The 26,475-nt window shown below is 51.7% G+C and overlaps 2 protein-coding genes across 7 annotated transcripts in view; one reads left to right on the top strand and one right to left on the bottom strand.

Moving 5' to 3' along the window:
* LOC144129319 (uncharacterized) overlaps positions 1-18,355 on the bottom strand; it is an 86,505-nt gene extending 68,150 nt beyond the window's left edge. The window contains exons 1-2 of one of the 2 annotated variants that reach the window (XR_013313906.1): positions 16,475-18,355; positions 325-633 (exon numbers count right to left, since the gene is read on the bottom strand). Coding sequence is in view for 1 of the 2 variants with exons in the window: in XM_077663362.1 (XP_077519488.1) it covers positions 16,475-16,620 (146 nt within the window). In the remaining variant the exon portion in view is untranslated. Of the gene's footprint in view, positions 1-324; positions 634-16,474 lie in introns of those variants that run through there. The other variant, XM_077663362.1, reaches the window with a different exon arrangement.
* The window catches only part of brat (tripartite motif-containing protein brain tumor), a 116,752-nt gene that overhangs the window by 52,897 nt on the left and 37,380 nt on the right, over positions 1-26,475 (top strand). The window contains exon 2 of one of the 5 annotated variants that reach the window (XM_077663359.1): positions 2,733-2,900. In XM_077663359.1, the coding sequence (XP_077519485.1) occupies positions 2,871-2,900 (30 nt within the window). In that variant the 5' untranslated portion in view covers positions 2,733-2,870. Of the gene's footprint in view, positions 1-2,732; positions 2,901-7,500; positions 7,684-8,614; positions 8,939-20,374; positions 20,813-26,475 lie in introns of those variants that run through there. The other 4 variants (XM_077663357.1, XM_077663360.1, XM_077663358.1 and 1 more) reach the window with 4 other exon arrangements.

The following is a 26,475-nucleotide window of genomic DNA, read 5'->3' as shown; positions in this document are numbered from 1 at the left end:
TACGCATTGGACACACACACACACCTTACACACAACTTCTTACTGACAAAAAAAGACAAACCTCTCTGTGAAATGTGTGCCGATGAACTCACGGTAAACCACATTTTAATTTTATGCACAAAACTGGAACAACTGAGGAAAAAATATTTCGCAACATTCTACAGTGAATACATCCCACTACGCCCCATGTTACTTTTGGGAGATCAAGCACTGGTTGATTTTTCAAGCATTTTAAAGTTTCTCAGAGAAGCCAATGTTTTAAACAAACTTTAGATATAAAAGCGTAACCTTTAACAAAAGCTCTAACCGTGTGTTTGGCGCATGATAGCCTCAGTTGTTTTTGCGCCATTAAAATCAATATAACTAACTAAACAGACTCATTTTCCTGAAGTTATCTTTTTCTGTGTCGTTGCTTCAACTGCACTTATTGCTGGTCGGGCCGGGCCCGAGCCGGGCCTTAACTCAGAGACCAGACCAGTGTCGGGCTCGGGCGGGCTCAGGGTCCTTCATTGTCGGGCCGGGCCAGGCCTCCTGTCGGTAGGGTAGAGCCCGGGCTCGAAATTGCGGGCCGTGCGCAGCTCTACCCATTAGCTTCTACAGCGTTGGTTTTTCATGGCGGAGGAAGGAGTATTCCTGAAAAGTAGCGCAACAGACCCAAGCATCAGTCTCATTACTTGTGCGTGATCAGTGCACCGATCAGTGCTCGCCCTGTCATATTTGGATGGAACGCAGTGCAGTGTCGGTGAACCCCGGGTTACTCCGGAGTCATCTGTGGTGTCCCCTCATGGCGCTTGTGCAGCACATTTTTTTTAAATTAAAATATCGGGCACAGGACAAAGAATAAAAAGGACGTGCATGGCCCGGATTCTTTGTCCTTAAAAATAATTACGGAGAACTCGCCCAGTCTGCCAGGCTGGCTGCACGCGACAGAACTAGCCTGTCTCTTTGAGATCCACACTGGTCACGTTTGCGGGCTTCCTCCGGAGGGTGTGCCCCCCGAGTTCGTGGACGTGCCGCTTGGCAGGACGTATCCTTGGCGCAGCACTTGTGCACGGTGGTCCTTTCCTCTGCCTCCTGTGCTGCTGGCGCGGAGCACAGGACAAAGAATAAAAAGGACGTGCATGGCCCGGATTCTTTGTCCTTAAAAATAATTACGGAGAACTCGCCCAGTCTGCCAGGCTGGCTGCACGCGACAGAACTAGCCTGTCTCTTTGAGACCCACACTGGTCTCGTTTGCGGGCTTCCTCCGGAGGGTGTGCCCCCTGAGTTGGTGGACGTGCCGCTTGGCAGGACGTCTCCTTGGCGCAGCACTTGTGCACGGTGGTCCTTTCCTCTGCCTCCTGTGCTGCTGCGCCTCCGCGCCATCGCTGCAGGTGTCGCGTTCTCCAGAGAGGAGATGTTTCTCTGGGAGGAGCGGTGTCTCGTCTGAGGCGCGGACGGCGGGAGCCTGCCGATGGCCCAGACGGGAAATAGTGCCTCGTCGCGCGAATCTGACGCAACCGCCGGAAGTTTACGCGGAAGTGATCTAACGCCGCGCTACGCTTGCGTCCGGAGGAGGGCACCCTTCCCTATGTTGTTCTAGGGCGGAAGTTGAGCGGGCATCAAGGCACCCTAGATGTTCAGAAACGTAGACCACATATCTAATGACGTAGCACGTGCGTGAACGTCGTGCTTCGCCGCCGCCACAGTTGCATTGCTTTTGTGGCGGCGCCATTTAAGGCGAAAGCCTTACAAGCCCCATGGTGCAGAAAATCATAACGATCGCAAAAAAAAACAAAAACAAAAGGGGGTAACGTCATCAAGCGGCCATAGGATGCACACAGCATGCCGAGCGCCGCAGTTTCAGACAATCATTTTTTTTTTTTCATGTATACCCACCACTAGCTGACCTCAATGTGGTGGCAGCATTCCCGACTACATTCGTACCAAAATTCGGTCGAAAAGCCGTCGACGTATACTAGTAGTCGGCACCGCGTGTCGGAAATAATCGAGGGCTGCGTAAAAAAAAAATCGTGCCATGGTAATTTGTGTTTTTAGTGATTGATGATTAATTTGTGTGTGAAGCGATGACGAGTTAATGGAATCATTGTAATTAATTGATTGATTAAATGAAAAAGAAAAAGGGGGTTGAAAGGTGTTGAAATGCTCAGAATGAAAATGTTTGATGATGGTAATCAAGAAAAGTTAATGTGTAATTGATCAATTAATAATTGAAACAACTGAAAAAAATTAATGCGTTCAAAGGTGTCAAACTGCTCAGAATGGAAAGCCGCTGGAACCCCTGTGCTATCGCGTCATACTCTTAAGGCGGAGCTTAAGTGTCCTCTCCAGTTTTTTAGGAACCGTTCGTCATACAGCGTTCCGGATGGTTTCATACGATGTCTTTGCATATAGCTTACATGTGCTTTTCATTTGGAGGCTAGCTTGCGACAGGGATTCGAACCGACGACGTATGCACCTTCAATTATTTGCATGCCGGGACACCGCAGTGGAGGGCTCAGGATAATTTCGACCACCACGCATTCGCGTCCATCAAAATTGGACCGACACTGCCGGTATCGAAGCCGCGTCTTTCGGGTCAGCAGCCGAGCGCCGTAACCACTGAGCCACCCCGGCGGCTGCCAAATGAGTTAAATAAGGTCGACGCTTATATTCGCTAGGCAATCTGACGCTAGCCACCGCAAAGAAGGGGATGCCGATGAGGTCACCATCATGTTCTTCCTTCCCTGCAGGTTCCAATGTGAGCAGCAGCAGCATCAGCAGCAGCACAGCGCAGGAGGTGGAGGAACCTGGAGGGAGGAGCGCCACTCGTCGAGCTCGGTGGGGGAGGAGGAGGTGGCGCCACGGGTTCCCGTCCCAGCGACGCGCTCATGGAGGCGCTGCTCGAGCCCTCCCGAGAGGTGGGTCTCCTTCCTCGTGGTGCAGCCCGACGGTCGAGGGCCCCCTTCTGGTGACGACCGTTTCACGTTCACCACCATTTTCGGTTTTGACGATATCGCGAGAGTCCGCCCGATCAAGGAAAGCGGCCAGAATGCGAGGAAAGAGTCACCGCGCTCGCTCGGGGCATCGGAGACTGTCCGGTGACGGGGGTATCCACGAATCCGGTCGCCCCGTGCCCATGTTCGACGTTTGTTGGGCCAATCAGCGTGCGTCAGAACGATACTGCTGCGTTGTCCTCAAGCGTTAGGCGATAGAATTATCGGCAGGCGCTTTCCGATGCCTGTTCCTGCCTCCCCTCCGCCAATTTTTTTGCCCGCAGTATAGCTGGCTCCAAGGCGCTCTTTTTCTGGCTCTCCTGAACTGACTGCGCACACGGATTGTGTGACTCGACCGTTCCGGACGCTTTGGAACAACGTGATTTGTCCATTCGACAAGGGACGAAGAAAACCTGGGCAATGGCGGTAGTGTCTGTCTCCACGAGGGGTTGCAGCTGAGCTAGCCGGCTCTGAATCATGGTGTTTCTAACATCTCAGAGACCTCGTGTTCTTCGGTTTTCTTTGTGTTATCATGCCCTCTCGGATGTTAAAAAAAAAAACTATATCTGTGTGTCTTCATCTGCTTGGACGTCATTTCTATTGGAGCAAGTGCTGCGGGCAAGCCCGTTTGAGAGAAGCGTCACTGTTTATGCGGAGTCGATTGCGCTGTAATGTCGCTCGTGGTTGACGTGTTCGTTGAGTTGTCACGAAGGAGCGTGTAGTGGATTCCTTGATCTTCGTATGAGCTATTCGTATAGTCGGTTACGCCGTCTCATCTCCTACTATATCATCATTGTTGCAAGGTTCTGATGATGTCATTATCCCCAGAGGAAAAAAATTGAGAATTTTTGCCTAAATTCTATAAACATGCGAAAGCAGAGCTGCATGAACGTTGGCTTGTCTTGTTACTTTACTCTTGGTTTTCTAGTGTTGAAAATTGAAGTGTTCGCTTCAGTGATTTTCGTGTAGTAAATGACAGGGTTCTAACACTTCGTTAAACCGAGTTGGACGAGCGAAATCACTTGAGGGAACACCGCCTCAGCGGCAACCGCGTGAAAAGACGGCACGAGCATCGCGCGTCCATCGCCTCCGCGTGATTCCGGCGCTGATGGCTCTCGCGCGTCGGCGACGCGGTGTGGGCGCGAGTATCGGAATAACGGGGGCGCAAGGAGTGTAAACGATGTTGTGGGATGGCGGCACCATCGGCAGTGATGGTACAAACCCACAAACATCGCACGATCTTGCTCGGGCTTTACCCATCGGAATAGTGCTTTCTCAATAAAAAAAATAAAGAAAGAAGTAAATGTTCGAGCAGCTGGACTAGCGTTCGGGGATTCATCCGGCTTGCCCTGTGCGTTCCGTGACAGCACTGCTGGCTGTGATGAGAACGCGTTGAGAAATGGAACATTGTCATCGCGCAAAGCAGTATGCCACGTGACGACGCTTGCGTTCCCACTGTTTGCTGGGCGTTTCAAATAACTTCGAACCGCATGACATTCGACTTGACTGCCGAACTTGCGCTGCTACAGGGGAGTTTTTCAAAGGCATTCGGTTCAGTCGAAACGCGAACACAGTAGAGCGGAGAGCTGAGCGAGTTGGTGCATATTTCGAACAAATAAAACCAGCGCAAGGACGCAGACACAGGACGACAGTGAGCGCCGACTAATAGCCGTCGCTTCATCCGGCCGCGCGACTGCTTCGGCTCTGTACGTGGCTGTTGATTTCGATGTCTGCTGCTCGCTATTTTTTTTTCTGTTGCTTGTTTAGCGACTGGCTAAGTGAATGTTTCAAGATAAGAGCATGCCATTCAGAAATTACCGCGTGAGCACGAAATTTCCCCGGGAATGAGCCGATGACGACGACTGCACACCAGTGCTTTTCTTTACATTGCTGTGTGCAAGCAGCCAGTACTCGTGTGAATGACATAAAACGCAAGCTGTGCTTTACTTACGTTAAATAATCTCTTAATTCTCTTTTTTTTTGTGTCGGTTGCACCCTTGCTTGTTTACGCAGTACGACAGTTCTAGGGACCGCCGATGCAATCGCCCTCGTGGGAAACGCTGGCTAGCCGGGTTGCTGACATCGCATAGCACCGCCGTTTCTCTCTAATTGTACCTGCTTTTTCTGGATAAAGTGATTTTAAATTGATTTAGTCACTTTATCCACAAAACCCAGAAGTACGTTCGGTGACCGGTTACATGAACTGAAACGGCTTAGTTTATTGTCCACAAGCGACGACAAAGACGGCTGTTACCGCCGTTCTAAAGCATTTCTCGGCAGACTGTGTCACAACGGCGCGTCCGGCATGTGCATCCTGCGGTGTAAGAGGTTGTACATTTCAGGTCATTGTCAAAGCAATACTCTATGACCATTTGCATTGGGTAAAACTTGTGAATTCGCTCTCCATAATCGCCCAAAATCGCGCACACGAACCCTGCGGAAGGCAAGAACATGACATTTTAATGTCGCATGACCACCGCGCACACCTGGACTGCTCTCGAATGCGCTCTCTGCAGTGTAACTGCTCATGTTCTGCCACTGGATGGAGATCCCCGCTCGCGAGTACTATTGACTACTCCTGTTCGCCCACTGGAATGCGCCACTAGATCCGTGTGCTGGTGGATGTATTACGCGGGCATTGCTATACTCCTCGGCTGAGCGGCATCATGTCCCCTTTGCAACTGCCGCTCGGTCGTCGTCGCGCACGGGCTTATTTTTGGCGCTGTGGCGAGCACGAACGAGGCCACTGGTTCGAATCCCGGTCGCGTTTCGATGGAGCGCAGTGCCGTGTGGTCGAAATTGTTCCCGAACCCTCCCTACAACGGCGGCTCTTCTTTCCCTCATCCCTTTCTCCACGGCGTGCTTGAGGCGTCCTCCGAGAGTGCGGCCTTCCCTTTCCGCATAAAACATTCGCATTTGCGTAACTTTCACCTTGGAACGTGCGGCTGTTGAAACTTCTCCGGTCGAGTATTTCAAGTTCCGTCTTATCGATAGCGCCGCGTTTCCGTATATTCGGCCGCCCTCCGGCGCCCGCTATGATCGCGAAAGGAAAGCGGAGGCTGCCGGCCAGGCGCCTTCGATCGCACCACGCGTGACGCGGGGAAAAAACTCCGCGCCTGCGGTCTGCTTGCTGCGGCGGTGATTCAGGGCCCGAGTCCCCCGGACGGGCCGAGTGCTCGTCATCGGACTCTTCGCGCGTCAGTCGCCAGGGGTTCCGACGCCGCCGCGCGCCCATACACATGCGGCTCGACTCTGTCGGCAGCGCTCGTATCTGCCGACCGCCCTCGGACGTTGCTGCAAACATCGCGTGTCGAGGCCGCGCGCTTTTTTTTTTTTTTCCAGCTGGAGGGTTGTCTTCGAACACCCGCCTTTTTACTCGCACGTTCTTCTTCTCAGCCCCCGCGACGACGCTGTGCGGAGAGGTAAGGCTGGGCTCGCACGCAAGTGCCCATTTTGCTTTCTAGATCATTTACACCAGTGACCTTCCCAGCTTGGCGATTCGGAACTGGCGATTTGCAAAGCGTCCCTCGCTACATGTGCGTGCTATGAGTCTGTCGTGGCAGCGGTCTTGCCGTATAGCCGCAGGCTCTGTTAGCGCGGGGCGTTTGTAAATGCAGGTGAGGCCCTTATTCGATGCATCATCGATGCACAGATGTACGACTGCGGTGTGCTTTTAGGGTACGTTCTGGCTGTAGTTGTGAGTCCGCACTCGAACGTTGGTTCCCGAATATGCGCAGGCAAGCGTGTAGGCTGTCGTTGCTTCCGTCGTCGGCACGTCACATCCTCGCTCAGACAACTTGCAGTATATCCCATACCTAGCTTTTAGCCTTTAGTCTTCGTCTTGTCCTCATGGCTTCCACGTAGGGTGACGATTTAAAGACAGTACGAAGTCTCCGTCAGCGATGCGCCTGGTCTACCGGTTGTCTGAGTGCAGTTTTAGTTGTCATCACAGCCATGTTCTCGGCGAGATAAGCCGTTTTCTCTCGTTAGGTCGTGAATACTCGGTGTTGTGGTTGCTGTAATTTTTCGTCTTGTGTAACCAGCCAGACATTGCGCTCTTTTTCGTGTTCCCCAAACTCCGAACAGAAACTGTTCGCTGAACAAGATCTCAAGACCTATTACTCCTGTGCCTTGCAACTGTAATTGATAGCGTGAGCCCAGAGTGAGCGTCACTAGAGATTATTGCGTTGCACCCTTTGCAAATGTGCTACAACGGCTGCATTGTGACGCCGTGCTCAGTTCCGCTGCAGTTGGCGCCTTTCTGTCACGCCTTATCGTTGTTTGTTTTAGCCTGGTGTTAGGGCTTTGTAAATTCGAAACAGAAAGCGACCTTAGCTAGCGCGACCAGCCAGAATGCGGGGGGAAATTGAGCGTTTCTCTTCTCGCGTCTATGGAGTACTCTTATCGTGGGTATCCGATGCTGTCTATTATATTCGTGTATCAGACCCCGAGTTGTAATTTTCTACGACTTGCGAACATTTCTCTTTCGTTCTGCATCCATTGTAGGTACACCTGCATGGGTGGCGCTCAGAAAGCTTTTCTCAAATCTCTCCTGCGCTTGGCGTCGTAGCAGCGCTGTGCGCGCACCGGAAGTGACGGCGACTGGTGTGTCGTAGCGACAGGGATGACACGCTTCTTTGCCTGCCATCCTCATCATCCTCATCCCCACTGGGACCGTGAGACGGAGCGTCGGCTGCAGCAGTTGTTGGTGGGTCCTCTTCGCCTCGCACATTTGCGCTGGCACTGCTTAGGGCTGCTCACGTAACGGGGTGCCAGATGAACCGCGTGGAATTGGTATGATGGCAAGATTGCACGTTAGTCCGGCTGTCAAGGTGGCCGGAAATTGCCTAGTAACGAAGCGCCTGTGGCACCCGCTTGTCATTGCAGCGTACATTAACAGGCAGGCGATATGGGCGGAAAGAAAAAAATATGCGTGTAACCTTAACGAGCGAAGATCTACGCAGCACGTCGTTGCAGCTTTGTGCCATTGAACTTGTAAAGCGTGGCGCGGTAAGCGTGCAGGTTGGGCTTTTGGCGGTCTTGTTGACATGCTGTCCGAGGCGTAATACATGTTGGTGAAGTGACGTGGCGTCCTGAAGAAAAAAAAAGTTGCGCGGTGCTCTCAGTAAACTTGAGCGGCCGTTCTGCGCCGTTCTAATCTGGAGCTTGCTCAGGCACACGCCGCATTGTTTACTTCGTTCGCACGGCGGGGCAGAAATTGAACGGGGCGACGCCCCATTGCGACCGGGCGGCTGCAAGGGCAAATTTGCGCAGGCAGAGATCAGAGACACTAGGAGTGAAGGGGAGATTTTCGCATTCGTAATCGTGGACCGAGCGGTGACTGTGTGCGCTGGTGAAGCTTCTGGTGGCGGGGTCGGTTGAAGCGGCCAGAGCGCGAACAGGAGAGGGGAGGGTCGAGCACAACATACGTCACTTCCCATCTCGTGGCCCACCGGTGTTTGCCGAGGGACGCTTCCGGTAGAGGGCGCCACCGCAGCGGTCCTGTGAGAAGAGGGAGAGGAGGAGGACCCCCGCCTGCGCGCGGCCGGAGCGGAGAGATGCGGCGCGAGGCGTTGTCGGTGCGTGTGCTGCGCGTCGTCCACCCCCCACGCGCTTGCGCGGCCGCCTCCTCTCCACTCGGCGGGAGTTGAAACCGGCCGAGTGGCAGTTCGAAGGTGCACGTCCGCGCGGAAGAAGGGCCCCGTGTCGTTGTTTGTCCCCGCGCGCGCATACGTGGTGTCGCGCCCCCGAGAGTTGGAACGGGGAGTCCGTCTGGCTGTCATTCGCGTCGACGAGGATGTGTCGCCGCCACTGCGAGCAGAGGATGACGCGGATGCGGTGACTGGTGGCGACGACACCGCGACTCGCGCACAAGACCGTGTGTGCTTCTTCTGCCCTGTATGTGCGTTTTGTGCGACCAGGCCGGAGACGCGGAGGACATGCTCTCCGAGGTCGACCTCATGGTAAGTTCGCGGCCGGTGCCGAAACTCTCCTCGCGCTGATCCTGTCTGTTGTGTGCCGGGGCGGCGTCCGCCTCTGGAGCTCTCGGCTCGGCCGACGCTTCCGGCGTCGGGCGGTCACAGCCCTTTGTCCGCGCGCGGTTCGTAACGGACGGACCGCATTGGTCCACCTGACCGTCGGGACGTGTTTGGAGGTGGCTTGCGCCACCTGGGCGGGCCTACTGGGAAACCAGCCGGCCTGCCTGGACGTGTCTAGTGGCGGCTGCCGTGTGCTGACCTCGCGCGGGCTCGGGTCAAGGATATTGTGACCTTGTGCGGAACAGTGACCTTGGCCGGCCGCGGGCTTCGTCGACCCTCGCGCGAGGTCGACGCTCGCCGTTGCGCGCGGCCCAACGAACTGCGCGGCTGTTGCCCGATTTTCCGGGACGTGAAGGCAGGGCGCGCCGTTGGCGAGGGGGTTAGGGGAGAGAGGGAGAACGCGCATGATGTTTAGATTTCTGAACTGGCCCGTCGTACGCACGCCTGCTGCTTTGTCCGGCGATAGCGGGGCGCTCCCGCAAGCTTTGTTTACATCAGTCGCTTGGAGGGGGACACGCCCGGTCTTGGTGTGCTGGGCCTTACGAAGCCGCCGGGTTTTGAGGCTCTTTACAGTTGCGGTTGGAGAATCGCAGATGTGTCACCCTGCTGCCGCCGTGGCAGCTTCGATTTCAGAGTCTCTGAACTGAGAGGGTGCTCACTTTTTTTATTTTGTGCACATCTGAGTGCTTGCTGTTACAAGGTTGCCATGGCGGGCAAGAAGCTGCATGACGTGTCGAATCGTAGGCGTGTTCGTCTGAGACGTAATGCTTGAGTGTCTGCCGGGTGCGCAAGAAAGCATACAAGCTTGCCTAGAACCTTGCATTTGGAATCCAGGGAACTCTGCTGGGAGTTGTTCCAGCCCGGCCGACATCTCGCTCACCACTGCCACGTTTCACTTCGACGCGCACGCTCCGATGGCGTCTGGTGCCAGGAGTAATACGGCCTACTCGATACCTGGTCGCATATTGAGGGCACCGTTGCTCTTGAGCGTCTTTATGCATTGAAATTTAGTGGCGCGCTCGTACGTATGTACCCTGAGACCGGAATGTGTACGGGAGCAGCCCTCCACTACAAGCCCCGTCTCAGCCAGAGCCGGCAGTGCAACTTTGGGGCGCAAAACTTCCGCCACTTGGTGCGAGCGAGAGCATTGGTGCCATGTTTGTCGTCAGTCGTGTTGGCGCCACACAGTACGTCGTAGGTTTCGGGCGCAGGAGTTGGCGCTAAAACTCTCAGGATCCGCCGCCGCCTTCGCGGTCACTCCCCCGGCCGCCCCAGTTGGGAGCACGCGCGCCCGGTTTCCACTGCGCAGCCGTCGCGGATCATTCGGGGTGGTCGAGGAACGAGGGCGGAGGGTGTGCGGATAAATTGCCTTTTTGTATTATTTTCGGCTCGGCAAGATAGCCACCTTGCTGCACCAGCTCCTTCGGTTCAGAGTCGTGTAGCGTTTTGCACTGTCGGGCCTGCTGTTTTCCTGGAACCTTTATTGTGTGTGTGCGCGCGCGCACTAGGGATATGATTGAAGTGGGTATGCTATATTTGTTTACGTATACCTCAGGCCCATCTCGGGCCCATGCAGGAGTCGGGATACAGAGAAAAAAAAGATACAAAACAGACATATTACTTGAAAAACACATGAAAAAGATTGATTGGTAGCCAGAACAGGTAATGTCACGTGTGCAGCCAAAAACACTGTGGCATCTTGCTAGCCAAAATGCACTGAAGGTAGATATCGCTGCGGCCTCAAGTTTTCTGTGTTGTGTTTTGCTGCTTGAAAGTCTCGCCTAAAAACAAATTTCGGCGCCCTCTGAACACGCCGTTGGTGATTTATGATCGGACCCCTTTGAACAGGCTGTCAGAACTATCTTCCTCGGCAAGGTTGCCCCTTCACAAAACAACGATCCTTTTAAGTGAGCTCCGGTACTGCGCCTTGCTTCAGCTGCGGCCACCGTATGCCGGCAAACTGCCCAACTTCATCGGGCTCTTTCCTTGATATGCGCCCTTGAGCGGCGAGCAGTTATCTATTCTGCGCATTTACACGATGTGCCCAAGTTCACTAGTCCGTTTCGGTGCTGCTCTGGTATCAACCCGCATTTGTTCTCCAATCCGCACTGGCCCTATGCCGTCCCATGACTTCAAACGTGCTTTGCATTGCTTGCATCCCTATCTTTTAGCCTCTTCGCTAGCTTCGTTGTCAGCCATCTTGTTTGGACACGATAGGAGACACCGCATGGCTGGTCTGGGTCACTGCTAGTTTGCTTTAGTGACTTGTAGGCGAATGCAACCTAAAAACCAAGCGGAAATTCCTCTCAGAGGAGGCCCTTCTGCTGTTCGCGTCGACCGAGTCTCGTGACATCGTGGTTAATCTCCTTGCACCTGGTAGCGTGACATCGCAGGAGGCTGGCAGGTGCTAAGGGATTGACCGCGACATCATGCAAATCGGTCGACGCCTTTGGCCGAAGGGGCATTTGCAGCTTCGTTTTTAGGTTGTGTCCCGAGCGCCACGCGCCCAGAAACACGGGGCTCGAAGAATGGTCACAACCGCGATTTCGGTTGCCATTACGCGCGGGGGGCTTTTCCTCTTGCGGCAATGGCCCGTTATCGTGGCGAGTGCAAACAGCGCGGCCGCCCCCTTTCGGGCGGAGGGGCCTCCTCTGCTGTGCGTCTTGGTCGGAGGGCCGGCGATCGCTGGAACTCGAGCATGCAGGGGAGCGGATGCCCTCGGGGCCTGGGAGGAGCGTCTTCGGTTGACCTTGACACTGCTCTCTCCTGCTGGTCGTGCACCTTTTTTGGGAACTGGCGCTGCTGCGCGCACAGCTTAAGCCCCCCCCCCCCTCTTCCTCCTCTCACCCCGAGCCCTCCGGACGACGGCCGCTGCTTCCACTTCTTCAGGTTTTTCTGCAGGTTCTTGCCCCGCCGCCGCAGCTGCCAAAACGTTGCTCCTCCCTTCGGCGTACGCTTTCCTTAGTTTGATTATTTCTTTACTTTTATTATTTCCTATCCTTTTCACTGCTTCTCGGAATTTCTGCTTGCCGGTCTTGTTTTGTAATTCCTTTCTGAGTGTGTGGGACCGCGTGGGCTCTTGCTCCGTGCACCCGCCCGTTGTGCTAGGCACCCGAGTTCTAACTGCGGTGGTTTCTCATTGTGCTGCTGCTAAGCTACGCCTGATCTGCACTTGAAGCCGTAATGACTGGTTTCTATTATCAGCCTATTCGTGTAAATTGCACTGAGTAGACGTGTAACGGAGTGGCATGCAACGGCTGCAAGCATGGTCATTCTGGGAGCACTTTTGTGTGCGTGACCTGTTACGTCAGCGTTTTTTTTTTTTCCTTTCCAATCTAAGGCGAGCACTATATGCTATCCCGCGCCGTTTCGCTCCGGACCGTCGTCTACGCGAGACGAACAGTGCAGCTCGTGTTACGCATTCGTTGACGACCTTGTTTTGTTTCCTTGCGCAACACGTCAATTCCTCTTCCTTACGTGGTTAAAAACAGAAACGCGCGCTTTGGCGCGATGTCGCAAACCCGAGGCGTGGCACTGGTGGTTACGCGCTTCCGCCTGCGCCGTTGTGTAATGGCCCCCGCTGCCGGAGCGGCTTTGTTTGACTGCGCGCGCGTCGTCTCGTCCCGCTAGCGCAACAATGCCCTCGAGGCGCGCGGGGTGAGGGACCGGCCCTCGTCGTGCGGTGACCGCCGGCGATACCGGGGCCAGGTTTGGCTGGCTCGCTTCCTGGGCCAACGTCGGTCCTGAGCGAGCCGTCAGCGCTGCTCCTGGGGCGATTTTCTCGCGCTGCGAAGGGTTCAGTCGGGAGCGCGTCTCCTTCTCGGCCGAGGAGCCTTCCCCGCAGCGCGCTCCTCCTCATTCTCGTACGTCCCTCCCTCGCCCTCGCGCCTCCCTCGGGGTCGACGGCACCGGCGAGTATCGATCGGCGTCTGGCGCTCCCGCTCCGCCGAGCCAGCGCGCGCTCTCCGCGTTTCTCCGCTAGTCTGGGGAACGCGCTCCCCCGCCTCGTCCTCCGCTCTGTCTTCGCCGTTTGTCCCTGCCTCTCAGGCTCCGCTGGAAGCATTTTTTTCCTGCTCTCGCCCTCTCTTCCGCTAGGCATTGGCCGCCGCTGGTCCTTTGGCGCCTCTCCTCTGTCTCCGCTTTTGTGGCTCTTTAAATTGTCTCTCCTCCTCCGCAAGAGTGGCTGCGCCTCCTTGCTCTCGAGAGCGTCTTTCGCGCTCTCCTTTTCCCCGGCTTGCCCTTGAACTTGGAGAGCTGCCGAGCGCGGCTCTTTCTCTCGCCGCCTCCTCTCCACCTTGGACTGCTCCAACGGTAGAGTGCGTGGTCGCGGGCTTGCACTCTCTCACCCATCCATCCCCTCTCCTCGTGTATTCCTCAACTCTCCGCGTTCCTCTGCTGCTGAGGTGCACTCTTTTCATCTTTCTTGCAAAAATCAGCTGCTTTTTTTGTTTTCCCCCGTCATGCTTTTATTTCGTCCACATTGCTTCGATTTCCGTTTTTCAACTTGCTATACGGCCTCGCCGAGCAGATAGGCGGAAAGCGTGCGATACTGCATTACGGAGGCCCCTCCGCTTTTTCCCTAGGCAGTGCCGAGCAAGCGAACCTAGGGAATTGCAGGGAACGCTTGGAGCGCCTCCTGCAGCTGCTTGTATCAACACCGCACGTCCTCATCAGCGTCACTACCCACTACCACCGTTACGGAGAACCAAAGCAAAGCATACAAAACGACGGTGACAGGGAAAGAAAGACAAAAACGCGCTGACTCTGTCGTCGTTTTGTTTGCGGTGCTTTCATTTTCCGTGATGAACCAACTAGCCATCGCTCACGCTTGACACTGTGCTCACACAAGCCGGGGCAGGTTGTCTATGCTTGAGCTTCGGGTTCGCATTAAACATGCGCTCTCAGTCGGGCGGGCGTCACTGCAATGGATTTTGTTGAGATTTGCATAAGTGATAAGCATTTTAATGGACATATGTCACTGGCCCGAATGTGATCTGGAAGCGTCATCGTTGTTACTGTGAAATGTGGATTTTTAACGCGAGAGCCTTAATACCCCCATGTCGGAAAAAATCGTCTGTCGTACGCGTGTTTGAACCCTCGCAGCCGGAGCAACCGCCCTCTGCGGCAACCTATACTCTGTCTACAAGTTCCTTGCAGCGCTGTGGAGGGTAGAGACCTCTTCAGCCAATCAGGAGAGCGCGTTAAATGTGTTCCTCCGCGATTCGTCGTCTTCTCGCGGCGTACGCAGCTTAAATCGACGCAGTTTACGTGCCGTAAACGTATGCACGCTTACGTACGCTAAACACAAGCATTTTGTGGGATGTTATACCATTTGTCACAATCGTATCTTTAGTTCAGCATATGCAAACAGAGACGATATGCTCGGACTAGTGGCGCCATCTGTTTGTTCGAACGGAAACCATTTTGTCTACAAACCGACTCTCTTCTTAGCACTAAAAGCCGCTGAATCGTCCGTCTATATACAAAAATAGAGAATTTATCGCTCATGTCTTTTGTTAAGAGGCAAGGTGAGACGAAACTAGCCCGATGGCCCATTTACGGCCACTGAACGTGCTGAAAACGGCAGTAACCACCACCGACGAATTCAGTCAGAGGGGAGGGGCCCTACTTCGAAAGGGGCCGCCATTTTGGAAACGATGTTTGAACGTACGTGAAAGCCGCTCACCGCTAAACTCGGGAAATTGCGTACCTAACGCAAGCGTACGTTGAAGCTCTGTATGAAAGAGCGTTTTGCACAGGCGCACTTTAAAGCACGCTATCCCATATGATATACCCATATCCCATTTTATAATAGCACTACATGCTGCAGCGTCGGAACGTCGCATGTGCATTCATCGCAGCTTTGGTAGTGCTGCAAGGAACTACTGATAGATGGGCCAACTAGGTCACGCTACCTTGTGGCGTCATCACAACCTGAATAGGACAAGTTGTCGGGCTAGTTAGTGCCGACCCACCGGTGGGGCTTGTGCGACCCAGGTTGTTCGGGAGGAGCAACCTCTCGCGGCCAGTGTCTCACATATCGGCCAACACCCGAACCGCGCTGCGTAAGGGGAGGGATAAAGGAGGGAGTGAAAGAAGAAAGGAAGAAAGAGGTGCCGTAGTTGGAGGGCTCCGGAATAATTTCGACCACGTGGGGGGTCTTTAACTAACACTGACATCGCACAGCACACGGGTGTCTTAGCGCCCGTGCGATTTTTTTTTTTAAAGGACGGATGAAAAACTAGGGTTGAACCTTGGACAAGAGGTGGCTAGCTGCGAGAAGAAACTTTTAAGGCGAAGTTTCTTCCAACAGAAATAAATTGCAAATTGTGGGGTTACACATGGGCTATGGGGACGTCGCAGTGGCCAGTTGAATTTATATCGGCCGACGTCGCTCACCGCGAAGGCGATTTTGTATTTTGCCTCCATGGAGGAGGGCGGATTGGTGGTATACCTTTCCAACACTAAGGCCTAAGGGATGACACGCAGGGACGGGAAGCCTTGCTGCTGTGTGTGTATGCGGAACGGCGCCGTCAGAATGCACTGTTGTGCGCTGTCTTGGGCAGTCAACAATGGTACGCAAGCTTCAGCTGCGTGGGCGCAAGGCGCGGCTCTGATCGTCTTGTCACACCGACTGACACTTCAGAGAAATAACGTCGGTGCTAAACGCGAAAGCAGTGTCAGTGGTACAAAAATGGCGACAGGCAACGAAATGAATTGCTTTAAAGTAGATGGAAAAGCAAGAACTTTGGAAAATCGATTTTGTGACGTGATAGCACACGTAAAATGTAATTGATAGCAAGAAAAAAAAATTGAGACGACTACGCTAGTCGGCGATGCGAAGTTTGAGCGCAGTCCTTCACACGCCAGCTGTACGCTGCTGTCCACCGTTCGGGATCTTCCTGTAGCAGCCGCTGTCCAGGTGGCGTTTCGCTCTGCTGCTTGGTCAACCGGTTACTCCGACGTGGAACGCAGTAACTAAGAGCTGCGCTCTAAAACGAATCAACGAAAAGCCAAGCTGAGTTCCTAGCCCGCACGTCCACAAATCTGGCAACAAAAGTGGAAGCGTTACTGTAGCAGGGTGCCGAGAAGTTCATGGTTGTGTTGTTTCGCCTCGTTCTAAACAAAGAAATCTTTTATAAACAGTGTTACAACAGGTAAAATTAACTTGCTGGCGAGGCTGTATAGGCTACACGCCGAGCCAGCGAGATGCATTCCGTGAAAATTGGTTTTGAGGAGACGAAAGGTGCGGCAACGGCCTCGCTTCCCGGTGGACACCTCAACCGCGTCGTGAGGGAAGGTGGGAGCGAAAGAGGTGCCAGGCTCTTCCTGCTAATGACACTCCACTTGCGTCGTTTGGCTTTGGCAGAGTGCGGTTCAAGCCGCGCTATCGCCATCATCTGCGCTGCGCCGCCTCTGCTCGCGACGCGACACGCGCCAGGGAGAATAAAGAGGTACTACCTGGTGCTCGGCCTGTTCGCCTCGTCCCGGTTGGATTGTAGGAGACCCAGTCTCCCTCGTCGTCCTACAGTGTGGCGAACCCGGACGGGATCCATGCGGACGTCACGACTCTGGCGTCCAGGTCCCTGCAGCGCGGGGTCGTCCATCCACCCACCTATCCCGCAGTTCCTCCGGCCACGCAGCGTCGGAGGCTGGTTCGCCCGGCCGTCATGGAGGTCGATCAGCGGCGTCGCCTTTTGAAAAAGCGTGCCATCTTCTTCGCCGCGCTGCCGACCGATCTGCAGCGGATGCTGGCCAGGCCGCTCGCCGGCCAGCCGTGCCCTTACACAGCTTCAGTTTCGCAGCTGTGCCCGAGAGGTGGATGAAGTGGTGGCGGTCGCGAGAACTTGTGGCGCTGTAGTCGAGCACTTCTATAGACATCGTCTGTCGTCGCGGGAGTTTTGTTGACTGCAGCAACGACAAGCTGGTCGGATTTTCAAGCTGGCCTTCGCGTGAATGGTGCTCGTAGTGATTGTGAAAACTTCTTTGATGTGAAATTTGTGCACTTCAAGCGCGTGTTGCACATACCCATCCTGCTTTGCGCCTGTCTGTGCAAGTGGCCACCGGTCATCATTTCTCCACACCGCCTCGCGATGACAGCCAGTTTAAAAGGTGGGAGCAGATATTGCGTCGCAAGAACAGCTGTCTCTCACACGTCTAACGTATATGTGCGTCATTTTGAAGATGATATTTATCAAGGAGACAAGCACGTTTTAAACGAGCAAGAGGTGCGACTTCTTCGCGGGACCTGTGCGCTGCACGGTGCCGTCCATGGACTCCTTCCCTGTCTTCTGTAGCGAATCTGAAAACCAGAAAACGTGCATTGCAGACGAAAGCCATATAAGTTCGGAGATCCTTGCACCGAGAGTACGTACTGCGTTGTTGTCTTAAGGGAGCCGTTCGTATGCACTCATTCCGAACGACTTTGCGCCGCTTTCCTGTGACGATACCCTCTACGGACACGGTGAAATGACAGGGAAGGTGTGTGGTTGTGGCTGCAGGCCGTCTAATAATTCCGAAGACTGTTGTCAAGAAGACGGCAGCTGCGGCGTCAATGGCTGCAAGCTGCACAAGCAGCTGTTGAAAACTGCAGCCTCCGTCGCGGACCTTGAGAGAATCCTGATGGAAGTAGCTAGGTGGCTTAAATATTTGCAGTTGTGAAGACAATTCTTGATCATGAGCAGGCGACGAAGTCGGAAACTTCATCACAGACAACTTTCGCGTGGCAGAAAAAAAGGGCAAGGTCCTGGCACTGTGAAGGCAGCACTCTCAGAAGTTAGGCCAAGGAACTCGGAGGAGCACCGGTGTATCTCCTACCTTTGCAGCGCCTAACTTTCGCGTCATCAGCATGTGGCATGGTGGTGCGCAGCTTGATGCTTGTACACTGAAAAAGTTATCCGATGAAGAAAACGCGGTGAAAAACTAAACTGCTCTGACGGCATGCCACACAACACGTAAGAAGGCGAAGCGCGCCTTGTCTAGTGTCTAGTACCATGCCGTTCGTCCCAACCTCAGCGTTTGTACCGTTGTGTTCTCCAAGCAGCGTGGTATTTTCACCATGTACCAACTCCAGCTAGACCATATTGTTGTTTGTTCACGGCGGAAAAAAAAAATTTACCTGCAGGACGGGGGCGCCGCCTGTCCTTACGGAGGCGTTGCAGACTACGCGCGAGGCATGTAGAAAAACTCGAATGCAGCGGCGTTAGTTCCAGCGAGGTCCACGTAAGCACGCCAGCGAGCTGCGAAACGAAATTGTGCGAACGTCGCCCTGCAGCGGCCGTCATCGACTCTGCGCCGCTTTTTCTCAGGACACTATAGTCGGGGAGAATAAAGAGGTTGAGCCTCGTCTGCGTCGCGCTCTGTTTAGCTTGTAGAGGACCCAGTCTCCGTCTCTCTACACACTTGCAGCGAGCGACTCCCACGCGTGCTTGACAGCAGCATTTCAGTGGCAGATTCTGATTTGTGTAATTTCCCGCACTGGTCTGACAGGCGTGATCCGAATATTCGAAAATAAGAAACCCTGCGCAGTGCCCCTTTTAAGTCGCTTGGCTGCTGGGCCCGAGGAAGCCGGTTTAATCCCGGCGTCCGCATTTCGATGGAGATCAAATGCCTACGCGATGTTAGTTTAAAAGAACCCCGGGTGGTTGAAATTTATCTGGAGCACAGTTTGGTCATGCGAAAAAAGAAAAAAAAAACCAATACCGAAAATGCCGAACTCGACACATGGCTGCGTTTTTATGGAGGAAAAACGCTAAGGCTCCCGTGTGCTGTGCGATGTCGGTGCACGTTAAAGATCCCCAGGTGGTCGAAATTATTCCGGAGCCCTCCACTACGGCACCTCTCTCCCTTTCTTCTTTCACTCCCTCCTTTATCTGTTTCCTTGCGGCGCGGTTCAGGTGTCCAACGATATATGAGACAGATACTGCGCCATTTCCTTTCCCCCCCAAAAAACAATTATTATTATTATGAGCAGTGACAGTAGGTGCTGACCAGCTATAACCTCGACAGCCAGAGGAACCTTGTCATTAAGGCCTGAGCGACAAGCAGACAGGACACCATTCAAGCTCTATCATCTAAACCATTCCTACAAATAAAGGTACTACTGCCATCCCTTTCCATCTTCCTTCGAACCGGACCGCGGCGGCTGCGTTTCGATGGAGGCGAGACGCAAAGGCGCCTGTGTGCTGTGCGGTGTCAGTGCACGTAGAAGATCCCCGGTTGGTCGAAATCATTCCGGAGCCCTCCACTGCGGCGCCTCTTTGTTCTCTTGGTCCCTTCTTTATCCCTTCCGTGGCGCGGTTGAGATGTCCGCCGATATGTGAGACAGATACTGCGCCATTTCCTTTCCCCAAAGAATCAATTTTCGTTTTCATCTCATTCACTTTCTCCTTCGGTGGCTCACGGTTATGATTCTCGGCTGCTGACCCGAAAATTTCGATGTAGGCGAAATGCTTGGAAGTTCGTGTACCGAGCGATGTCGATGCATGTTAAAGAACCCCATGTGGTCGAAATTATCCGGAAATCTTCACTTGGGCGTTCCTCGTAGCCTGACTCGCTTTGGGACGTTAAATCCCCATAAACCAAACCAAACCGAACCTTCCCTCGCGGCGCAGTTTACACGCACGTGTCCAACAAGAATGGACAGTTACTGCGCCTTTCGTTTCCTCAACTAATTTTACAACGGCTTGCACGGCGATGGCGAGGCGTCAGGGAGCCAGTACGTGCCTTGCGTTTGGCGACTAATTAAATATTTTCCTTTGCGCTTTTTTATAATCCACAGATAGGTTCTGCTCGCGCATTAAGTGCTTTTGCCTAAAATCTCCCTTGCCGTCGTTCTCTTACTCGATCATGGGCTGCAGTTGCTTCAACTGACACCGCCCACGACCTCTGCTCCCAAACCGTGTCGGTTTATTGATAGCTTCATAGCTTATCGGTCTGCTGAGCTGCGGCCCTCTTACGAACAACCTAAAGACAATCATTGCTGGCGGCAACTTTCCGCCGAAAAGCACTCGTTTAATGCGGTGAGGCGGAGTGTGGGACTCGAGTTGGGCAACAGGTTGTCCAGGGGGCAATTGGTGTCCCTTTGTAATGATGGTCGGAGGTTACGAACCTGGATTGTCTTCAACTGACTGCGAGTGCTGATAATGATGTCTTTTGGGCTGCCTGGAGAGGCAGAGAAATCCGCATGGGACCGCTGTGACGACTGGAAACCACGCCATGGTGGATTCCCATCGCGTGTACTTGTACGCCATTTCGTCCAGGTGTCGACGTCCTATGCATCTGAATTTCCCGCGGTGGCCGCTATTTTCGCTGTTTCTGCCAACGGCCGTCGGGCGGCGCCATGTCTCGCGCCGAGGGGGCTGCTCGCGCTGCCGGTGTGCCCGTTGGGCCGGCGCGCCATCGGCAGCGCCGTTCAAATGGCCCTCTGGTTCGACACCGGCTTTGTCCGAGCTTCTATGGCTTTCGAGGAGCTTTCTAACGGGCTCCCGTGCGCAGCCAGCCCGCCCGCCGTCCGCCACGGCCCCCGGGGCGCCTGACAACTGCCGTCACCGCGCACGCTCGTCGAGCTTGGCGCGGTCCGGCTGCCAGCATCCTCCTCTGGTCCGCGCCAGAAGTGCGTCTGGGGGGCCGCCCATGTGGGGCTGCCTCCGACCCGCCGCGGACATTTCCGCCCATTTCGTGAGTGCCGCCGCAGTCGGTGCGCTTTCCGGCCGGCACTCGACATGGTCAAGATTTTGGCGCGAGACTGATCCTTTGTCGGTGTCGGCGCGCTGTTTCGGGCCGCGCTCGTTTAAAAAGGTATGACAGCGCATATCGTTCCGAACTGTCGTATGTGGGGGCAGGCTTAGGGAGTTTGAGCAAAAACATATCGAATAACTGGCAGCACATGGCCACTTTATGGTCGCATTGTATAACTTTTGTTACCAGTGGACAGTGGATGCTTCAGATTGTACTAGGTGAAAAAGGTCATGACATAATAGAATATGTGCACGTACCGTGCACATTACATATGTTCACTGTGTCACATTTCTGACCATTTCTGTGCCATGGTATCTCACCCATTCTGTGGAGCAGCAAACTTTGGTCTTAACATATTATTAGTAGAGAAATCTATGCTTCTTTGTTGTAGACCTACCTCTTCCATTGTTGGTGTACATTGCAACCAAGCAACTTATTGTAAGATGCTGTTGTCATTTATAAAGTTTATGATGTATGCTGTCTCTGCTTGCTGTTGTCTTGAGGTGGCTGTAGAATTGAATTAACCTGCACAGTCATAGACAGAAGTTTGCAGGATGTCAGCTGAAGGAAAACTAAGACGAATCCACATCCCAGAGGCATTTGTCTTGACTTTTAGGGGTTTTAATCCTTTGTAGGCCATCTGCAGCAGTACTTGGGCATAACTGGCTGTAATCGTAAAACTGTTGCCATGTCTTGTGTAAGGGCCGCACCTGTGTATAGGCCACACCCTTTGGTTTGTACTCTATAATTGAGAAAAAAAATATGGTACTACACTTTTTTAAAATTCCTCTATGGGGTACACCTCGAAATTTACACCCCGATTAAAAAAAAAAGTGGGGCCCTTGCAGGAGTTCATCCCATAGGCATGTAAGTGTTATGTTAGCATAAAAATGCAGCGCTCTAATACCCGTGCCACACATGCACAAGAAATGGTTGCAAATTCTTGTTAATGCCATTATTTTTGGTGTTTGTGCTACATGTCCAGATTTAATGCCTTGTTACGAAGGTCATGGTGATAGCTACTGCAAGGAAGTCAGAAATTTTACCTCTGTATAAAGTCTTAATACTATTCACCACCTGTTTACAGGAGGCGCTCAGATGCTTGGGTTGGGGATAAGAGTTAATGGGGAATACTTAAGTAATTTGCAATTCGCTGATGGTGTTGCCTTGCGGAGTCACTCAGAAGATAAGCTGCAAAGCATGATCAATGAAGTTAGACAGGCAGAGCAGAATACTAGGTCTTAAAATTTACATGCAGAAAACCAAAGTAATGTTGAACAGTCTCTCAAGGGAACAGCAGGTCACAGTTGGTAGCGATGTGCTGGAAATGGTAGGGGATTGTCTACTTAAGGCAGGTAGTGACAGCTGATCCGGATCATGACAGGGCGATATCTAAAGAATAAGAATGGGGTGGAGTGCATATGACAGGTTCTTTCAGATCATTAATGGCAGTTTTACCTATATCCCACAAGAGAAAAGTATGCAACAGCTGTACCTTACTGGTACTCACCTATGGAGCACAAGCGTGGAGGCTAACGAAAAGGACAGCAACGCAGTTAAGGACAATGCAGAGAGCTATGGAAAGAAAAGTGATAGGTTAAGAGACCTGAAGCAGGCAGAGTGGGTGAGGGAACAAACTCAGGTTAATGACATTTTAGTCATAATCAAGAGGGAGAAATGGGCTTGGGCAGGGCATGTAATGCGAAGGCAAGCTTACTTCTGGTCCTTGAGTGTGACAGAGTGGATTCCAAGAGAAGGCAAACGTAGCAGGGGCGGCAGAAAGTTAGGTGGGCGGGTGAGGTTAAGAAGTTTGCATGGATACGGTGGCGGCAGCTGGCAAAGGTTAATTGGAGGGACATGAGAGAGGCCTTTGCCCTGCAGTGGACGTAGTCAGGCTGATTACGATGATGATGAATGAGCACTATGTCTCAAAAATCTTGTTCAAATTAATGCAAAAATGATCTTGCAGAAAACGATGCTGTTCTTGCTTAAGTCGAAACAGTCGCCATAAACGTTGCATGTGAGCACACAAGCCAAATGTATGGCAGAAGTGCCATTAAAAATTGTGCCCTTCGTATTGAAAATGGATTAAAGGTGCCTTAGATGACTGAAAGTTATGAACAAACCATTTTCTACTGGATAGGAAGTTGTTACTAAAAAGTTGCATGCTTCTCTGCATGTGGGATGGAGACGAGAGTATGCATTGCTTGGGCGAATGAGTTGTGGTGAACTCAGTAGGTTGCGGATGACACTAAGGCTAATGCCATTAAATCCGAGTATGGCATCGTACGAATGGCATCAAAACTTAAAGCAGAAGGCAGTTAATGGTATTAAATTTGTCCGTATGGCACGGGTTTTAGGCATGCAATTTCCCTACCAAAGGAATTTATAAGAGCATAGACCGTGTAATATGCACCTTGCAGTTTTAGCATTTCCTTTGTGGATGTCATGTCAGTATTGGAATCGTCTTCAGTTAGTGCAAGCCATCCCTCTGTCCCTTTAGTGCATGCTGTCTGGCTGAGGCTTCGCATTTTAAAATATCTTGTGTGAGCTTTTTGCACCCGTTATTGGCACATTGCCAAGATGTCGCACAGCCTTTGGGTACACAAACGCCAGTATGCTTTAGATACTGTTTTTTTTTTGGGGGGGGGGGGGGGGGGGGGGGGGGACTCTGGGCCTTGCTGGCATTCGCTGGAAGTAAACTGGAACAGGTATTGATAGCATCAAGTCCTGCATTAACTTACTCTGCCCTATGCATTGGTTGTGTCCTTTATTTAGGTCTTGGAAGGGAGAGTGGACAGTTAAATATGTGCATTTTCCATGTAGTGTAGTCGAATTTGCCTCTCATATTATAGATTGACAGTACTGCTTTGTAACGTTCACAATTGTTGCATGTTCTGCACAGAATATTAGATATGAATATGTGCACCTGCGGTAAGAATTTTATGCAATGCAGGAGTAACGAAAAAACAAATCTCATTGCCATCTTTGCACACAGCCTAGAATAGACATACAGGGTGTTTTACCTAAGAATTTACACAATTTTTAAAAATAGACTTTTTGAGTTAGAAGAGCATTTTTTTCGGCATAATATTGTCAGCGATGTAGTACATCAGAATACAGCTAAGACGTGCTAACACTAGCAGGCGGGTTAACTAATCGTGAATAGTCAACTTTTTAACTATTACTTTTAGGCTCCTTAATTTTTTTCGAAGTGTGTAGCTCACTGCAACTAATATTCATATCAGTTTTTAGAATTTCTAAAACTCAGTGTTTCTCGGTACTGTGATGCAACAAATATTCGCTACATTGTGCCAAAATACACAGGCTTTTGAGAAACTTGCAGGCAAAGGAACCTCTCTAGTGCACGTAACTCGTTGAAATAGCCAGAATTTGTTGGACCACAGCGCCGAGGGTAACCGCGTTTTCGAAATTCTAAAACTGATATGGATATCAGTTATGGTGGATCACATGCTTCTAAGTAATTAAGGAGTCTAAAAGGAATAGTTATAAGTTAGCTATTCATTATTAGTTAACCAGGCTTCTAGATGGCACACTTTAGCTGTATTCTGATCTACTACACTGCTGACAATCAATGCTATGCCGAAAAAAGTGCTTTTCTAACTCAAAAAACCTATTTTTAAAAATTGTGTAAAGTCTTAGGTGAAACATCCTGTATGCAGCGCAATTCTGAGTGGTCATTTACCCACTGCATTGTTATAAATCAGATGATGCACTTTGCTTTTTATTCAAGAATTCTTATTCAAATTTGCGCACCAAGAACTTTTAACAGCGGGTTTATATTTTCACAGATGTTGAGCCTTGTTTGACTCATTTCATCATCATGGAGCAGGTAATGAGGGGCTTGAAATGGCTATTGTAAACTTGTTACTTTTGCACAGTGATGAGGTGTGTTTACACATGATGTATGTTGTGTTCAGGTGTGCCATTTGTGCCATTGCCGGCACTGGCAGTTAGTTCATGATGTTACGTGTGGAATTTGCGCAGCAGGTTTTTAGATCAAGCTCAGTCCAAAATGCAGACAATGGAACACCGGCAGCCAACGTTTTGAAGATACTCTCATGCTTTTGACTTTGAATGATACTTACCTTGACATCCTGAGCGTGTGTAACTTGGGAGGGCTTTGATGCGTGTCAAGTGCCTAATTACCGCTGCAAATTGTAATAGCGTCTGACATGGGCTGTGCAATGTGATATCTGATGATGTGGCATTGGTGCAAGGTAGCAGACTGCAGCACTCTTCGTACTTGGTTTAACCCAAGAACGGAGGGGCATTTCATTTCTTTCAAGGAGCCTCCTGTAACCTTTTGTGGACTTGTTTGCAACATATTCATAACAATCCTTGAGAGCTATTATTCATTCCCACTATCCCACTGTCTGGCACTCCAGTGTATTAATCAGGAATGGCATTCAGTAACTGGCACTTGGTTTCCTTAAGTTGTTTTCCATCTTGTGCCAGCTATCGATGCACATAGAACTGGCTTGTATTATTTATTGTAGTGGGAAAAACTGTCAGCTGTTCAGAGCACAAGCATATTGCACTGCATTATGTGTGAGGACAATGGTTACTAGGTGGATACTTGATGTTCCCGTGGTAGTCATTTTACACTGACCTGGCTCGAGCAAAACGCTTACCTTGAATGAGGACTGGTAAGGTAATAGGCATAAACATAGTTTGTTTGCTTTCACTCGTTTTCCGTAATCTCTATACCTGAATACTGTTTGCGATTAAGACGTGGGAGCAAGCACTTGCGGGCTATATCGTCTCATTCCCATCTTTCAATGCGGGACCTTCTTTGACTTGCTGCTGTGTAACGCTTGGTGGAAGTTCTGGAGTTGGTCATCATCACAGACTATAAGGCCTGGCGTCCATATGAAGACAAGCCCACTTCAGCGACCAGACCACTATGACGTGGTGCCGATACCTTGAGAAGGCATGCAAGAAGACAGCCCCTGCTTGCATTGCTTGTCACTCTGCGGTTAGTGACCGGTTGACCTGAAGCTCCTTGGGCCAAAATTCACCAGAGCCATCTCATCCATCATGGTGGCAAGCCATTTTTCCCTCTTCTCTTCTTTGCTCATGTCCACCGTCATGTCATCCTTACCACCATCTGTTCCATGCTTGCCATCATCGATCGGGATGGTCTCTGAACACCCGGGATTGCTGCGATACAGAAGAGGACGATTCGGGCAGTGGTGCGAAACTGCGCTCATACTAGGCCTATTCCTCTCCAGAATCGTGTCATTGCCGTTATTCACTTTGCAGTCTTATTTGATTTGCCGCCGTGTAATGGTTATCAGTTTACAACTCTGCTTTTGCTTGTACCCTTTGCTGCTGGCACTGGAAAGTATGCATTGTCGTATGTTCAAAAGGCTGTCAAGTTGCTTGGTAGGAATGCAAATGGCTGTTGCTTTTCGTGAGGCACATTTTAATGGGTCAGTTCGGCTGTTGGAGATGGGAAAAAAATTATGGTTTATTCTTGTAGATCTTGCCTTGGGGTAGTAGAAAGAGTGAAGAACTACTAGTAATTTCAGCATAAATTTTATGTTGATGGAAAACACTCGGTAGTGAATTTCTGGGTTCGGACTTTGTTGGGCTGCTGGTATGCAGGATTATTTGCTTGGAATTAATATTTATCTCCTGATTATGGCCCAGTGCATTTAGAGTCATCTCGTTAAAATAAACTGTAGACATCTTTCTTT

The sequence above is a fragment of the Amblyomma americanum genome, chromosome 4 (assembly GCF_052857255.1).
Source record: "Amblyomma americanum isolate KBUSLIRL-KWMA chromosome 4, ASM5285725v1, whole genome shotgun sequence".
Classification (NCBI taxonomy): domain Eukaryota; kingdom Metazoa; phylum Arthropoda; class Arachnida; order Ixodida; family Ixodidae; genus Amblyomma; species Amblyomma americanum.
Note: the sequence above shows the minus strand (reverse complement) of the source record. Positions and strands in the feature narration are given on the sequence as shown.